This window comes from Xenopus laevis, chromosome 5L (assembly GCF_017654675.1).
Source record: "Xenopus laevis strain J_2021 chromosome 5L, Xenopus_laevis_v10.1, whole genome shotgun sequence".
NCBI lineage: Eukaryota > Metazoa > Chordata > Amphibia > Anura > Pipidae > Xenopus > Xenopus laevis.
This window is the reverse complement of record NC_054379.1, coordinates 135,276,308-135,294,239: the sequence shown is the minus strand read 5'-3', so window position 1 is coordinate 135,294,239 and position 17,932 is coordinate 135,276,308. Positions and strand designations below refer to the sequence as shown.

The 17,932-nt window shown below is 39.7% G+C and overlaps 2 protein-coding genes across 3 annotated transcripts; one reads left to right on the top strand and one right to left on the bottom strand.

The window, feature by feature from the left end:
- Window positions 1–5,017: 5,017 nt before the first annotated feature.
- mterf4.L (mitochondrial transcription termination factor 4 L homeolog) lies at window positions 5,018–9,330 on the bottom strand. The gene is made up of 4 exons (XM_018263866.2): window positions 9,206–9,330; window positions 7,365–7,686; window positions 6,249–6,433; window positions 5,018–5,513 (listed from the first exon to the last, which is right to left on the bottom strand). The coding sequence occupies exons 1-4, from the start codon at window positions 9,206–9,208 to the stop codon at window positions 5,079–5,081; spliced, it is 945 nt and encodes a 314-aa protein (XP_018119355.1). The 5' UTR covers window positions 9,209–9,330; the 3' UTR covers window positions 5,018–5,078.
- lamtor3-like.L (late endosomal/lysosomal adaptor, MAPK and MTOR activator 3-like L homeolog) lies at window positions 9,311–17,873 on the top strand. 2 transcript variants are annotated; one of them, NM_001087407.1, is given in 7 exon segments: window positions 9,311–9,359; window positions 9,945–9,983; window positions 11,830–11,864; window positions 12,879–12,937; window positions 14,312–14,445; window positions 14,682–14,745; window positions 16,284–17,873. In NM_001087407.1, coding segments are annotated over 6 exon segments (372 nt in total). In that variant the 5' UTR covers window positions 9,311–9,359; window positions 9,945–9,974; the 3' UTR covers window positions 16,355–17,873.
- Window positions 17,874–17,932: the final 59 nt, after the last annotated feature.

Genomic DNA, 17,932 nt, shown 5'->3' with positions numbered 1-17,932 from the left:
TGACTTACCTGAAACCCCGGGCTGGTGCTCCTATCAGCAGAAAACTGCACCGCCTGGGGTTATACCAGTGAGCACCACAGAGAGCTCTTCTTCTTGCTTTAAATTTCCCGGGCCAAAAACGCATGCACAGTTGAACAAAATAGCCGACTTTTTAGTTAAAGTTCAGCTTTTCACTGTAATGCACAGCCACGCGAAGAAAGAAGCTGGAAGAGGATTGCTCCGTAGTGCTCACTGGTATAACCCTGGGCCGTTGCAGTTTTCTGTTGATATGAGCACCAGCCCGGGGTTTCAGGTAATAAATACAATCACTTGGGGTGCCTAACATTTGTGCACAAAGCCTTTCCTTTATCTCCTACAGAGCTACAGTGTGTCACTGTTCAGCATTCTCCAGCTTATTAGCCATCTAAAACTCATCCCTTCTTGGACCAATAATGCGACATGGTTATTCCATTCAGCAGGGTCGAATTTCGAATTCATAACAGCAATGGTAGAGTGCTCCCACCCCTGATCATGTGCCCTTTGCAATACCAGGTGCTACACTGGAAGACCAACTCTGCCATACGGGTCATACAGGTACATAGAAGAAGTCCAGTGGTACACTGAATTTTGAAAAAGTGTAAGATTTATTCACCCCAAACACATACAGAAAAAAGGCAACGTTTTGTGCCACCTGGGCCCTTTATCAAACCTTTCGAATTCATGTGAGTTTTTTTTAACTCCCTTAATTTTGAATATACTCGAAATTTGACTGGGGAGGTTATTAAAGAAAAAAAAAAACGAATATCTTAAACTTGTACGAACTTTACCGATTCCAAAACCCGAATCGCATTTGACCAAACTTGATTCGAGTTTTTTCTCTGAAAAAAACTTGAATGTCAGGAAGGCCACAAACAACTCCAAATTGGTCTCTGCACCTCTCCCATTGATTTATACAGTAATTCGGCAGGTTTTAGGTGGCAAATAGTCAATTTCTAATTCTTAAAGAGTATTCTTAAAGAATTCTTCAGAGTATCGAATTTGAACTTTTTTAAAAAAAATCTCGAATGGAGTTTGGATAATTCCCTAGTCCAATTTGACAGTAAAAAAATCTGAAGTTCAAGTTCAAGTTTTCAATTTGACCCTTAATAAATCTGCCCCTTAATGTCCACAGAAGCATCGTGGTACTATGTCCGTGTCAAATCTATAATATAGTGTACTTGATTACTGGCTTCACCTTTTGGTCAAGGCCCAAGCTGTCAGGTTACAATTTATTACACCTGCTTGGCATCAAGATTGTGTAGATTTTGTCAGCTCCATGTAAGATATTTCCCAGTAATGACACAAGCACAGAAACAACAGCCCTAAAACTGGAAAGTGAAAGGGACTGGAATCCAATCCATTGTACTTCCTGCTGCTTTGCTTTAGTCTCTACCACTAATATCAACTTAACTTGTGCGCTCAGCATTCTACGGTGTCCCATGAGGCCAAGCACAAACTGTGGTCAGCCAGAATACAGAGCTGTACATTTAATACACACACAATGCCGATTATGGAGTCTACCTGATTTTATTTTTGCATTCTTCTTAGTTCCACCACCAAGCTCACTGCAAGAAGGGGGTTAATAAACAATCGATTGGGAATAATCCATTAGGTGCCACACACAGGATCCCCCAGGGATCTAAAAGCTCTAGTCTGGCAGTGAGATTTCCTATCATACAGTGCTTACAGCAAGGGAAGGTGAGGCGCAAATTATTTGTCATTTACAGCAGATTAGAGTGCGCCTCCAGGTGAGGTGATGACAATACATGAGGCTGAGTTTTCAGTTTTTTCAATGTGGTTGTCCAGGCGACTAAGTTTTATAATAAAACATTTTATTAAAAAAAAATTGGAATCCTGTGATTACTTGCAGTATTAGTCACTGAGGTTATTATAGATCTACATCCCATATGTAGAAATAGACATGTGATGAATAACCACACATATTTCTGTGTCCTCTACTAAAATAAATACAATGGCCCGTGCCAAAGTGTTTATAAACCAGCAGGTAACTATTTCAGCCTCGCTTTAAGGCCGGATTCTGAACTCAAAAGATCAAAACCTGACACTATATATAAAATATTGGAGATTTTTTACCCATCAAACTCTCAAGTATCCCAGCTACAGTCCTGCAGCGGGTCAGGTACCCTGGGGGGGATTTTCAGGTGTGGGTATACCTGCGGGTTGCAGGTCGGGTTGCGGCTCTAATCTAAATTTCTCATCTTGTGTTATATTGTCTATATTTTACTCCTTTTAAAGTTTTACAAAACGTGTTTCTGTCCCTGCCCACTTTTGATGGTCACTTCCGGGTTGCAGCACCATTACTTCCTGTTTGATGGCGGTTGCGGGTCGGGTTGTTTATAAGGCAGGTTTGGGTCAGGTCCGGGTCTTAGAAATTGGCTCCAAGCAGGACTCTAATCCCAGCAGTTCACAAAGCCCTATTTTGTACTACAAACAGTACTACCAACGTCCTATGCACTTGTCACGTGTCCATAACAAAATGTCACAGCTGTAGGGGTCAGAGCTGTGGAGTCGGCAGCAATTTTGGGTGTCTGGAGTCAGTCGCCAAAAATGTACCAACTTCTAAAAACTGAACACTGAAAATAATCAGATCAGATTTAAAGGACAAGGAAAGTTAAAATAGAATAAGGCTAGAAATGCTGTATTTTGTGTACTAAATATAAACATGAACTTACTGCACCACAAGCCTAATCAAACAAATGATTTATGCTTTCAAATATGGCCACAGGGGGTCACCATCTTGTAACTTTGTTAAACATCTTTACAAGACCAAGACTGTGCACATGCTCAGTGTGGTCTGGGCTGCTTAGGGATCGTCCTACATTATCAAAACAGCACAAGTCAAATAATATCTGCCAGAAACCGATACAGCAAGTTTATAGTTTTTGTATTGTTTAATACAAACTTTCTCCAACTCTGCAGAACAAGTGGCTGCAGCAAAATAATCCTCCAAATAGAATCCCAGTTTATCTGTTTAAATCTGGCTCCATGATCTTTGTCCCTGCAGCTGGAGTTGGAAACAGTAAAGGGATGAAAAGGCAAAAATAAAATCCAATACAAATCTCTACACAGTCGCCGGCTGCTCTACAGGGAAACAAACAAAGCTGCTTGAGTTCTGAAAGTCTTGGAAGTAAGGCAGGGGCTCCCCCTGCTGTTCATAAGTATGATTGTTTCCCTGCAGAGCAGTTAGGGACCATCTGACAATTCCTATCCACAGCAGTAAATAAAGGGAGAATTTCACTGCATACAGTCAAGTTTCTTATAAAAACGGTACACTTTTTTAATTAAAGAATATTGGAGATAGATTTCTTTTTCATTAAAGAAAGTAAAAATGGGATTTTATTTTTTTGCCTTTACATGCCCTTTAAGAGCTTCTATGAAGGAGGATATGGCAGAAGTAATTCTGTTTCTAAGGACAATACTTTAGTTAATTTTGGATTGTATTTAACAGCTATTCTACAGCTATACGTCAGGTTCAATTAATTTTTTTTTTCTTCCGATTGTTTTTGGTTTATGTAGATTGATTTTGGTTTAGAATTACCATTATGATTTATATTTCTGAGCTTTGGCAGTGATAAAATACCTTGTAAGTTGTGTACTTAACTTCTATCAACATGGAAAATACATTAGTATATTACAGAAACAGTAACCAAAAAAGTAATTAACATATAATTTACTGTTAGCATGCACTGTATGTTTGCTTCAGAAACACTACTATAGTTTATATAAATAAGCTGCTGTGTAGCCATGGGGGCAGCCATTCAAAGCTGGAAAAAAGGAGAAAAGGCACAGGTTACATAATACATAACAGATAAGCTCTGTCCAATACAATGGTGTTTTATCTGTTATCTGCTAGATAACCTGTGTCTTTTCTCCTTTTTTCAGTCGGAGTCAAGAGTCGAAAGATTTATGTACAGACTCTACAGCCCTGGTAGGGGTAACAGTGGAGGTAGAACAGGTGCAGTCTGCAAGCACCCACCTTAAGCACCCACCTTACCCCCCACTGTGGAAATGGGAAAGGCTCTTGGTAGAAGCGGCTCCTCCACCATTTCTGTGTAATGAATGTTGCCACAGTCACCGAGTATGTTTGTAAGGCAAGAGTATACCCTGGGGCTGCACAAATGAAATGATCAAATACAGAATGAGATCTAATTTCTGGAAACCCTTCATCAAGAAAGCTCCAATAAGGATTCAGTATATTTTAGTTGGGATCAAGTACAAGTTACTGTTTTATTATTACAGGTATGGAATCAGTTATCCAAAAACCCATTATCCAGAAAGCTCCGAAGGCCATCAGCCATAGACTCTTACATGATTTTTTTATCAAAACAATCCAAATTTCTTATAATGATTTCCTTTTTCTCTGTAATAATAAAACAGTAGCTTGTACTTGATCCAAGCTAAGATATAATTAATCCTTATTGGAAGCAAAACCAGCATATTGGGTTTATTTAATGTTTACATGATTTTCTAGTAGACTTTATGAAGATCTAAATTACAGAAAGATCTGTTATCCAGAATACCCCAGGTCCTGATCATTTTGGATAACAGGTCCTATACCTGTACAGAGAAAAAAAAGGAAATTGTTTTAAAACATTTGATTTGATTAAAACAGACTCTATGGGAGGCGACCTTCCTGTAATTTGGAGGTCTCTGGATAACAGGTTTCTGCATATCCTTATATAATGCTAATGACAAATGTTGACATATACAATAAAAAGGAGGCAAATCTTCTTACTTTTTAAAAGGCTGATCAATTCAGTTGAATAAAAAAAATTCAATCAGATCGTTGTATGAGGCCTACGTAGAGGAACCCTGTGAACCTTCTGATGGAATTGTCTAACATTTCTGACTGATTGGCCTAAATGCCTCCTTACACTGGCCAATAAGCTGCCATGTTTGACCACTCTAGGTCAGGCTAAGATCTGTGCGGCTTTGGGAAGTGCACTTTCTATTACATAAAGCTAAAAACAACACAAAATAATAGAGAAAGCAAATCTTTAATTAGCTGCAACAAGGCTGGATAATCATATGGATGAAGTTTATGGTCTCTCAAGTCTATTTGCTGATCTTTTCTTCATTCTTTTATAAAGATACTCTTTCTTGTCTGTTTCTCCAATTTCATCCCCAGGGTCTGTATTTTCTCCCTCTTCGTCGCTGTCTGTGTGGTTCATTCCTGTCTCACTGTCCTTATTTTCTCCAGCCTCCAACTCCTCCCGTGCAAATATTTTGCGGAAAGTGTGGAGTTCCTCAGGAGAAACCCGAGCAACACGTGCCAAAAAGTCACTGTCAGAAAGTGCCATGACCTCCTTGAGCTTGGGGTTAGAGGTTGGGGAAACCCCCTTCTTATCAGGTGGGAGGAATCTTCCCAAGCGCTCCAGAAACTGATGCCGGACTCTGACCTCATCCAGTGACGTCTGGAATAGGCCGCATGTTATGATGTCTTTGTGGTTTGCACCCATCCGGAAATATACATACTGCAAAGGTAAAGAGCAAGTTGACTTTCCAGCTAGTTAGTGGCTTTCATGGGCAGATCCACATGTTTTAAGCAGAGCAGATATGACATTCCTCTTGTGGCCCCAACCTCAGAGGGGACACCTTGCCCATGAAACCCCCTGAAATAAATTACTTACACTGGGACAGTTCTTTGTTAAACTTGCAAAGAGTAAACGGGAAATGAAGAAAAAACGGCGGCTCCCCAGGCAAGTACCTCAGAATGGTTTACACAAGCCCAGGGCAGAATATTTTCTACCTCCTACAGCTTTAGCCTGTGACCCCCAATAGATGAACTGGTCTTTTAAGCTCCATTGCGTAAGCCTGTACCTTAGTTAGCGTATATCATGCAGCATCACAACTTGAAAATTTACTTTTCAATTGAATTTAGTTTTTACATTTCGGGCTAAACTACACAATTACAATAGATGTCAGAGATAACGTTTACAGGGACATAGGGGTTGTTACTCCTATATTTATATACTCAGGAAGAGAACATCCCAGCATGGAACCAATGTCAGCCATCCAGCCAATCCGTTGTACAATATGATCTGCTATATCTGTGACAGCAATACATCCCTATATGTTATGCATGTGGACACATATATGTTTGGCAGAGAATATTAAATGGAGAAACATTATATTTTGATTGCTCTAATCAGTGTCTAGTATATTGCTGCATTAGAACATTAATCTTCTTCCTAGTTCTTGTCATTTACCTGAAAAGCCTCTTCGAGGTAGCCGGGGTCATACGTCAGGGCTTCTGGGGAGAATCGGAGGATGTCGCACACCTGCTGAGCTGTGAATCGGCATTGCTGTCTGAGGCATTTAGCAGCTGCCAGGACATAGGAACGAGGAAGGGAGAGAAGAGCTGGGCATCTGGTGAGAGATCTCTGCAGGGACCCTTTAGAAAAATGATCAGTGCAACTACATGTTACATCAGCTCACTAAATTCTGTCTGTATATTCTGCTTTCACTACTGCTCACAGGCCACGGGGTGCAGTGAATGGGAGATATCACGTCACACAAACAAATAATGACATTTTTAGAAAGTGATAGGTGTCTGCTTTACTGATGGAACAGAATAAGTCACAGAATGATACTAGAGTAGTTACTCCCTCTTCTGATTGAACAAACACATTGCAGTAACAAAGAGCAGAAACTAATAGCGTTGGTGTTTTACTCAGCAATACAAATTATTGCCTGCAAGTAACATGATATTTAGAAGCATTCCAGTAACAGTCTATATATGATAACACTTCAATTAATAGAAACCTGTTCAATGGTATAGCCCTCTATCCACTGTACTGGGAAGAGCTATCTGCTTCACGTGCATTGTGCTGCTGCTGTACCTGTATAATATCCCAGGTCATGTAAACACACACACTTGTTGGGACTAGTAATGTGCGGGTCAAGAAACTGACCCTAACCTGCAAAATCTTAAATGGCACCCAGTCATAACCCAGCAAAATGTAGTCATTTTAAGACCCGCATCCAACCCATACACACATCTTCTCACTATGTGAGCAACTCTGGATCCAAAGCAGGGAATCTTCAGGAGGAGAGTACTTCCCCTATGTGACCTGCACCCAACACTAACCCGCAATGGTTAGTTAAATTTCAACCTGCCCAACTGGTGGTCAACACGCGGGTCACTGAAGGGTTTTGGGTTAACCCACAAATTGAGACTCATAGCTGTTGTTTTATCCTGCGTTGCAAACCCAAATGTTTCACTGCACAAAAGCAAAACAATTAACACAAGCAGTAAATTGCTTGGTAGAATTAAAATCCACAAATCCTGCCAAAAGGGTTGGAAGGGGACAATATTTACTTACCTTCTCCCAGCCCAAGGCTACGAAGATTATCAGCCCTGTCTCTGAGTTCTTTTACAGTTGTTTTCCGTAGCTCTTTACTTTCCTCCAACATCTTGAGTGTGGCCTGGGGAGTCAGTCCAATGAGGAGCAATTCTTTAGTGCAGGACACTATGTGCCGTGGGTCACCTCCCCTGGGTTTCAGAGCCAGGATTCTTTCTGCTTGCTCCTCATTAAACCCTACATCTAGAAGTTCCTGGGCGGCAACAGGAAGACCAGACAACGACAAGTGCCGTGAACCTAAGATGGAACTAGGCATAAAGCAGCGACGGAGAAAGAGGGAGACCTAGGAAGGCAACAAGGTATCAGTAAATAACAAAATTGTGCGAGGGAACAGCTGCCAATAGGAATACAGGTAAAAGGCAAGAAGGCAGCTCCATTACACATTAACAAGTAGGGAAACCATTACATTGGTTGTACCTTATGATGTCTATTCAGACCCTTCAGCCCTAGTTGTCAGCTTATCGTCCCATGTATACACCTTGCCCAACTGCCTCCCTGACAGAAATTTTGCCAAAAAACGGCCCGAGGAAAAGGTTTAAATATCCCGACGGGGGGAGGATCATATTAGCACAATGATGCGGTGCTTTCCTGACAGGCCAACCTGCGCTCCATCTGTAAGGAATTCTATGCTACCTATACTGAGACACAGTGTTGTTGGCTTCACGTAACATATAAGAACACCAAGAGAAGGAGAATGATTGCCAAAGAACAGGGTCACTCGTGTGCGAGTCTTACACTGCTTATTGTTATTTTAGGCGTGTAGACTGGCAACCTCTGGATTCTGGTAAATGCCTGGAGAGGTGCTATCTGGGCCTCTGTGTATTCCAAATTAAAGAGCTTTCTTTGAATTAAAGTCCTGACCTGCTTCTCTCTATGGCTTTCCTCGTTCTTTATCTTTTTCTTCTCCCCCAGGGGAACTCCACAAAGTAAACATAATTTCGAGCAACTTTGCAATATGCTGCTGATCTGTCTGACTACTTTGCTGAGCTGGCTGACTACTGTTACTTTGTATCAACAGCCACCTGTCCTCAGCCTGCATCCTCCAAACCCCACAATTCCCTGCACACGTGATTTCAATAAGGAAAGGAACATCCCAGTGCAATGCATTGTGGGTTATGTAGTTCCTGCATGCTGTCTGTAAGCTGTGGAGAAGTTGTTACAATTTGTAACATCAGTGTTTAGTCCCTCCTTCCCTGCCAGGATTTCAAATGATGCAGAAAGAGAAGAACTGCTAAACAGCTGGCTTTCAGCATAGCAAATTGCATTTATTTATACTTTTTGAAGAAACAGGTAACTGTGATGGGTATATTAGGGGTTTCTGTGTTATGTGGGCCTCTTTATCAAATTTTGAGCTGCAGCCCTTTAACCTTAAATTGTCTTTACATCAGGAGTCATTTTGTACATTGTCTTAGGTTTTCTTTACTGTAAAACTCACACTGGTCTTTAACTTTTACTGTTGTCTGCAAATAAATCATTTAAAATCAAAACCCTATGGATTCTTTCAGCTTAGGAGGGATGTTTTATTATAATTAAAGACCCTGTGCAAAATGACATTCACGAATTTCGAAGCTTTCTGGACAATGGATCCCATGTCACATGTCACACAGTAGTTCACAGGTGAATCAGTGAGCAGCACATTCCTTCATGCAACAAGGTCAATGCATCGCAAGTAGTCTATCTGCCACACACTGCAACTATTACATTCTGCTCAATGCAAACCGTGACCCCAGTGACTACTTGTCACTACAAAAGCCGCTCACGGCGACACATTGAGGACGAGAAGTAAGGTTGCACAAGCTCACCATGTTTCTCCTCCACACTTCCGCCTCCGCCGCGCAGGAAAGCGCCTCTGTGATGTCATCAACGTGCGACCGAGTGAGGAAAGGCACGTCACGTGATAGCTTCCCATAAACACAGGAAGAGAAGGTGTAAGTGGAGGAAGAGAGTTGAATGAAGGTGGGTGTCTGTGAGAAAGAATGTCACTGGGCTGTAGTCATTCACTCAGCTGGGCAGTCACAAGCACAATGGCTGTCAGTTAGGGGTTTATTTATTCAGGCTGTGTGCCCTGTTTAGTGTCTATAGCTTTACTATGTCTATATTAGGGGGTGGTGTATTTATACAGTTATTGGGTGTCATCCCTTGAGCGCAGGTAAGTGACAGCAGTCAGAACATGTGAATAAGTAAAAATGGAAACAGGGAGCAGCTACTGGGGGTTTGGGCTGCTACAGATTCCTAATCTATATGATTTAGTGTCTAATTCGTTGTTGAGCTTTAGTTCTCCTTTAATCCATAATACACTCGGCTCACCAATGGATCTTATTCGTCTTATAGTTTCCCTGCATTAAACTGATATTTATAATCCTGGTTCCTATTGAGGGCCGCAGATTATTTGTCTTGGCTTTCTGCCTCCTGAGAGTATCACGTTCAATGAATAATTCAAACAAAACGGAGCCATTTTTACGTTTAGTAAGTGTAATTATAACCATGCACATTACTACTGCTTATGACTTGTATTGTGACAATGACGTTTTGTCTTTACAGATATTAAAAACAGTACAAAGCAGTGCAGATATGGCAGAAGTGAGTATGTCATTCATCAAGCCAACATATATCATATCATATATGAACAATACATGTGTATATATTTGTATATTTAGTGCTACTAGTGTATGCAGTTCTGTACCTCAGAACAATTCATTAAAGGGGCTTCCAAACATTTTTTTTTTTACTTCAGTTTTCAGATTTCAGAGAAATAAAGACTTTTCTCAATTACCTGCCGTTATTTATTTTTTACCCTTTTTCCAAAATCTAAGTTTAATGTCCCTGTCTCTGTTTTTTGAGTCTGGCAGCTCAGTAATTCAGGCGCAGACTCTAAACTGTTAAAATTTTGCAACATTTAGTTTGAGACATTTCTCAGCAGCATCTCTGGAGTATTAGGAAATATTGTATCAGTTCTAACAGCTGCCTTTAATGAAACGCAGGAATTCTGCTCAGCAGGGACAAAGATAAGAAAATGTATCAATATAGAACAGTTTGGGGGGGGGGGTCTGCGACCCCCTGCCACAGCTGTTTTAGAAGGTGAAAAATGACACTTTACACGTCAATGTTAGAAAAACGGTCACAAATAGAAACTAGAAAGTAATTGGGAAAAAGTCGTTATTTCTGGTGATCTATCTGAAAACAACTTGTTGTTTGAAGGTGAACAACCACTTTAATAGATCAAACAGGGGTCAATACAGTAATAAATTCAAAAAATATGTTACCTTAAAGGAGAAGGAAATTATTTTGTGCTTGTGGGTGCCAAAAGTTAGGCACCCCCAAGTGATCATATTTACTTACCTGAAACCCCTGCACCGGCTCGGGGTTATACCAGTGGGCACCACAGAGCGTTCCTCTTCCGGCTTCTTCTTTCTTCTAGCGGCTGTGCATGCACTTTAATGAAGAATTCTGTTATTTCGTTCTGCTGTGCATGTGTCTGCCCTGGGAAATTTGAAGAATGACGATCACTTAGTGGTGCTCATTGGCAGAACCCCAGGTTGGTGCAGTTTTCTGCTGATAGGAGCACTAGCCCGGGTGAGTAAATATAACCACTTGGGGTGTCTTAATTTTTTTGCACCCCCCCCCCCCCGATGAACTGCATCAGTACTTTGGCTGCTAGATGGAACACTAATATTAAAGGAACTGCTCATTGCAAAAATAAAAACTGGATAAATAGATAGGCTAGATAGGATAGATATAAATGTTTCTAATATAGTTAGTTAGCCAAAAATGTAATGTATAAAGACTGGAGTGACTGGATGTGTAACATAATAGCCAGAACACTACTTCCCCTATGCAGCTTTCTAAGCTGTTACCAGTCCATAACCAAACAGTGACTAGAAAGGGGCCACATGGGACATAACTGTTCAGTTAATTTGCTTTTGATCCTGAACTGCGTGCTCAGGCTAACTGAACAATTTTGTCCCATGTGGCCCCCCTTCACGTCTCTGACTAATGTAAAGGAGGAAGTAGTGTTGTGACTATTATGTTAGACATCTGATCATTCCAGCCTCTACAGAACGTATTTATAACTATATTGAAAACATTTTTATTACTCAGACAGGATAGTTATTGTTACTTTTCTTGTCAATTGTATTTCTTTCTCTATTTACAAATAAAGGGGAAAGACATAAGCACAATACATTGTATTTATATTTGAAAAAACAAACGATTTTATTTTGCATAGCCTGTCTGTTTACCCAGTTTTATTTTTAATGACACCGCAGCATAAATCGAGTGCTCTCACCGGCTGTCTCTTCTCTTGATGATGTTTAGGAACTGGAGAATGAGTAAATAGGTTGAATCTGATAATATGATGATTTGCTGTGGGTTACAAAATTGATGTGAATATGATTTTGTATAACTCTACCATTTGTTTCATTGCTAGGAATTACGGAGGTTCCTATACAAGAAGCTAACAAGGTTGGTTACCAGTTTAGATTTAATTTTGGTTATTTCAATAAATTAAAACATTTAGACATTTGACTAGATTATAAGGGTAGTTTGCAGCTTGTTCTGAGATCAGAAAAGGCAGAATTCAAATGGGTTGTCTACTGCCCAGAAGCTTTAATTCAAGCTTTTTTTTATTGGCACACTGTCTCCGTCATGACCCACATTTATCTCCAGGTTTGGGGTCTCCGTACAGTTACCCCTCCTTTAATCAGCCTCTGGCCTTGATTCTGTTTGCTCCAAAAAAGGAAATACAAAATACCTGGACCTCTTCTTATCTGAAGGTTGGAATCCTGGTACTTTTGTCAAGGTGTTGGCCTTATAGACAACTGGAAAGTCTGCCTGTGATTGGCTGCAAGGTTAATGTAACTGTATCTAATCACAGAGGCAAACGTTCTCTATCATTGGCTGTAACTGAGGGATTGAGGGTCCTACAGTAGATCTGTGTGGCACATCTTATTTTTAACTCCTGAATAGCTTTTTGAGATTAAAGTGTCATTTGTTTTGTTTCAGAAGAATTAATGCACGAGCCTGTCGCATGCACAGAGCAGCCATTCTAACCAGGAATGATTGTGAATATCTGTAGAAATAAGTCAAATCAACTGGACTTGCTGTGTTTTTCTTGAAGACGTTTCACCAGTCATCCAACTGGCTTTCTCAATTCAGAGTAACTTGTAAATAGGATCTTTCTGGAATAAATACCCTGGAATGTTGCTCCAATCAGCATAATCTGTTTATCATAATCAGCGAGGAGTTAGGTGTTGATTGTATTAGCATGACTGGAGCTTTGAGGTGTTATTAAACCTTTCACTTATTTCTACAGATATACCATGACCTGGATGAATGAGAATCATCACAAGCAATTTCATAGTGAATTTCTCTTTTGCTCTTTCTCTATGTACATTTCATCCAGCCTGTAATGTGCAAATGATTGGCTGACTCATCCACTAAATACAGGCTTTACACTTATTTATTATCTGTTTGTAGTGTTGAAGGGCTCCATGCTATTGTTGTGTCAGACAGAGATGGGGTGCCAGTTATTAAAGGTAAGGCTGAGTGCACACAATGCTTTTCATGTGTTTTTTCTTCCCTTGTGTACTGTATAACAAACTGTAACGCCAACAAATTTAAAGGAAAACTATACCCCCAAAATGAACACTTAAGCAACAGATAGTTCATATCATATTAAGTGGCATATTAAAGAATCTTATCAAACTGGAATATGTATTTAAGTAAATATTGCCCTTTTACATCTCTTGCCTTGAACCACCATTTCGTGATGGTCTGTGTGCTGCCTCAGAGATCACCTGACCAGAAATACTACAACTCTAACTGTAACAGGAAGAAGTCTGGAAGCAAAAGACACAACTCTGTCTGTTAATTGGCTCATGTGACCTAACATGTATGGTTTGTTGGTATGTTTGGGAGTACAGTGAATCCTATGATCCCAGGGGGCGGCCCTTATTTTTTAAAATGGCAATTTTCTATTTATGATTACCCAATGGCACATACTACTAGAAAAGTATATTATTATGATAATGGTTTATTTACATGAAGCAGGATTTTACATATGAGCTGTTTTATGCAATATCTTTTAATAGACACCTACATTGTTTGGGGGGTATAGTTTTCCTTTAAGTGTTTTAAAATAATGAAATTATCATTTAGCGCAGGGGTCCCCAACCTTTTTTGGCCTGGGGACCAAAAAAGAGCCAATTTATTTTCCAAGGACTGGGGGGGGGGTCGGGAGCGGGGGTCGGGGAGGGGGTAGGGGGGGTTGGCGTCCAATTTGGGTGCACCCAAATGCGCTCATTGTTCGACGGCCCAGTTCAGGACTGTCCGCGGCCCGGTGGTTGGGGACCCCTGATATAGCGTTGCCCTGTACTGTTATTTGCTTCAGAAACACTACTATAGTTCATATAAACAAGCTGCTGTGTAGCAATGGCGGAAATTGAAATCTATATGTCACAGGTTAAATAGTGGATAACAGATAACACCATTATGTTCTACAGAGCTTATCTGCTATGTAACCTGAGCCTTTTCTTCTTTGAATGGCTGCCCCCATTGCTACACATCAGCTTATTTATATAAACAATAGTAGTGTTTCTGAAGCAAACACAGCAGTTGACATAAGATGTCAGCACATCATGTTTGGGGTTAAGAGAAAGCTGTAACATGTAGTGGTATCTTCATAAATGTAGATGCATTGAGCTGCACTTAGGTTATACCTGTCCAATCCTCTTATTTATCTCATAATGTCTGTGATCAAGGAAACCTTTGTTACTGATACCTTATCCCTAACGCACCAACACTTTATACAGTATATGAAAATGATACAAATGTTTTTATTTAATAAGTATGGCCAATTTATCTGCCAGAAACCAACTTTGCTTGTGATTTTTCTGTTCATCTCATTTCAGTTGCCAATGAGAATGCCCCTGAGCAGGCATTGAGACCCGCCTTCCTTTCTACATTTGCACTTGCCACCGACCAGGGCAGTAAACTTGGTCTCTCCAAAAATAAGAGCATCATCTGTTACTACAGCACATACCAGGTAATTGTTCATTTTCAGCAGGTCTAACCCAGGCTCCAGATTAACCTAGCGATCCTTGTCGATTGAGGAATGTGTGATCTAGTTGGCTACCGAATATGTGACTAGCATGTACAGAGTTTATGCATAAAAGGAACTGTACAACTACATGTTGATAATACCCTACACCAAATCTGAGCCTCCCTTATTTAGCCTGAATTACTTCTGTGTTCTTCTTTTGTTTGTTTTTCTTTATATAGGTTGTCCAGTTTAATCAACTGCCTCTGGTAGTAAGCTTCATAGCCAGCAGCAATGCCAATACAGGTAAATAGCCCATATTTTATTGCTGTGCACTGATTGCCATTACATATGTAAACATCTGTCTAAGCAAGGGCTATTGGGGTGCAAATTAAATTGTGCAACCCCAGTTGCAGGACCTACCAGCTTGCATACGACTGTTAGCTGGTGAGTCCCTAAAAGAAATTTGTAATTCCATAAAAAGGCTTATGGAGTACAGGTATGGGTTCTGTTATCCGGAAACGAATTATCCGGAAAGCTCCAAATTACGGAAAGACCATCTCCCATAGACTTAATTTTATTCAAATAATGCAATTTTTTTAATGATTTCCTTTTTCTCTGTAATAATAAAACAGTAGCTTGTACTTGATCCAAACTAAGAGATAATTAATCCCTATTGGAAGCAAAACCAGCCTATTGGGTTTATTTAATGTTTACATGATTTTCTAGTAGATTTCAGGTATGAAGATCCAAAAGTATGGAAAGATCCGTTACCCAGAAAACCCAGGTCCTGAGCATTCTGGATAACCAGTCCCATGCCTGTACCTGGAGCAAGAGTATCCTTATTGTACTATAATATCACAACATGTTGTACTGTTTATCAGAACATGTTTAAACAACGGTTTAGTTGCCCCATGTCTAGTGACCAAGAACAATCATATGTTTGCTTTTGTGTTGCTGCTACTCTCACTGCTGATTGGTTAGTACTAGGGATGCACCGAACCCACTATTTGGGAATCGGCTGAATCCCCGGTGAAATATTCGGCTGAATACCGAACTGAATCCTAATTTGCCTATGCAAATTAGGGGCAGAAAAGGAAAAAGTGGAAAAAATTCTTCTTTTGTGACGAAAAGTCACGTGATTTCCCTAGCCACCCCCCCAAATTTACATATGCAAATTAGGATTTGGTTGGACCAGGCACAAGGATTCGGCCGAATCCTGCTGAAAAAGGCCAAATCCTGAACCGAATCCTGGATTCGGTGCATCCCTAGCTTGTACAGGTTACAAGTTTTTACCTATTCATATGCAGTGAAACCTCAATTTTACATCCCCTGATTAAGTTTTCCCTCATTTTACATTGTTGTTTTGGGGTCCCATATATTATGCAGAATACATTTCCCTGATTTTTACATTTTCCTGGATTTTACACCAATTTTTTCTGGTCCCCTGAAAAATGTAAATTGGGGTTTCTACTTTACTACCCATATGTCCCTAAAGGCCTAAGCAATGGGTCCAATAATCAAAAGAAACCACAAAACGTTAGCTTTTGATATTCTAATAGCACTGCTGCAGAGTTTATGTAAATAATACTTAGGACAGAATATTACTTGGCATATTTCAGCCAGTCACTGCTGGTCCTTCACTCAAATGGCAGAACCTGTGTCAGCGATGGATTTGGCATTTTCAGCCCATAAATTCCCAGGACTGAGAAGAGCCAGTCCCAGCACTGTCACATATTTCCCATTTGAGTCAATTGCTTTGCTAAAATATTCTGCCATAGCACAAAGCTTGTCCCTGTCACTGCATAACCTCCTAAATATCATCTCCATTTTGATTTGTGCAGGGCTAATTCTCAGCTTAGAGAAAGAACTCGGCTCCTTGTTCAAAGAGCTTCGTCAGGCGGTGATCTCTTGATGTGGACCATCTCATGTCACACTTTTTTTTTGGAACTTAAAGTAGGAAAACAAGATGCAAAATATATTATTTTGTAAATGTTGCACATTTTCAGTATTCCCATAACTATGAAATTCTGCTTTCCCGTTTCTGCAAACTCCACTGTTTCTCCCTGCTCACTCCTAGCATTTGCCTCATGTACTTGTCATACAGCAGCTCATGCTTTAGCAGTGTATATATTATAGTACAGTACAGTATATATGACTAGTATATATGAATAGTGCAGGGCCCAGACTGCAGCCCTTTGTTTCAAGACTCTTCAAGGCTCTTTTGCTAATAAAGTGTAGTCATTCACAGAAACCTTCAGAATACTTCCCATTGGCACTTTGCGTTATTTTCTTTTTAAAGCAGTTACTTTCTCAAAACCCTGGCATGCTTCAGCTGAGAAACTTCAACTTTGCTCTTATTTGTAGGGGTGGTTTACTTTTACGTTAACTTTTATTTTGTTATAAAATGGTCAATTCTAAGCAACTTTTCAAATGGTCTTCATTTTTTTTATATAGTTTTGGAATTATTTGCCTTCTTCTGACACTTTCCAGCTTTTAAATGGGCTAAGCAAAATGCTCTGTAAAGCTACAAATATATTGTTATTGCTACTTTTTATTACTCATCTTTCTATTCAGGCCTCTCCTATTCATATTCCTGTTTCTTATTCAAATCAATGCATGGTTGCTAGGGGAATTTGGACCGGAAATTGGCTGAAATAAGCTAAATAAGTCAAAAGCTACAAATAAAAAACAATTGCAAATGGTTTTAGAATATCACTTTCTACATTATACTATGGGGGTTATTTATCAAAGTCCGAATTTCTCTTAATATATTTTCTGAAAAAAACTCAAGACCAAATCCGCACAGGTTTTTTGGGCTTATTTCTTAATACACTTTCCTGGAAATTTTGTTTGCAGGGAAAAATACGTGAAAAAAAGTTTCACAATTTTTTCGGATTTTTCACCTGAAAACTCAAGTATTTTGCCTAAAAACTCCAAAAACTTCAGGGTATTGCCAAAAACCCAGCAAACATCAAAAAACCATTGGGACTTCTCCCATTGACTTATATGCAACCTCGACAGGTCTGAGATGCCGGATTTTCTGATTCAGACTTATCCATCCTCGGGGTTTAATAAATTCCAAAAAAATGTGATTTTTTTTTAAAATTCCAGTTTTATCAAAAAAAATCACGAATTTTTCATGATTTTTGCATTCGGAATTTATTAAATGACCCCCTAAAAGTTAACTCAAAAGTGGAAACCCCCTTTAAGTAGAGTGACAGCTCTAGGGAGTCGTAATCAACTTGATCTCCACGTGTCGCTTGTCTGGATCACTTCTAATTGGCTGTTGTCATTGTATACATTGCGTTTAGGACACAGGCTTAAGAATTATTTTGAGGAAGGTATGAAAACCTTTATCATGTGAACTCATGAAGTTTATTATAATTGTATATTTCAATACTTTAATAAATGGGCACAAGGAGCAAGACCAACATCTGACTGATATTCTTGGCTTCTTTTGTTTTATATATATTTTTATATATATATATAT

Coding starts and splice junctions, on each gene's coding strand:
- mterf4.L (XM_018263866.2), bottom strand. Junction 6,434..7,364: donor TAGCCTTGGGCTGGGAGAAG/GTAAGTAAATAT, acceptor ATTTTTCTAAAG/GGTCCCTGCAGAGATCTCTC. Junction 5,514..6,248: donor ACCTCGAAGAGGCTTTTCAG/GTAAATGACAAG, acceptor TTACCTTTGCAG/TATGTATATTTCCGGATGGG.
- lamtor3-like.L (XM_018261683.2), top strand. Junction 11,865..12,878: donor CTATACAAGAAGCTAACAAG/GTTGGTTACCAG, acceptor ATCTGTTTGTAG/TGTTGAAGGGCTCCATGCTA. Junction 14,446..14,681: donor GTTACTACAGCACATACCAG/GTAATTGTTCAT, acceptor TTCTTTATATAG/GTTGTCCAGTTTAATCAACT.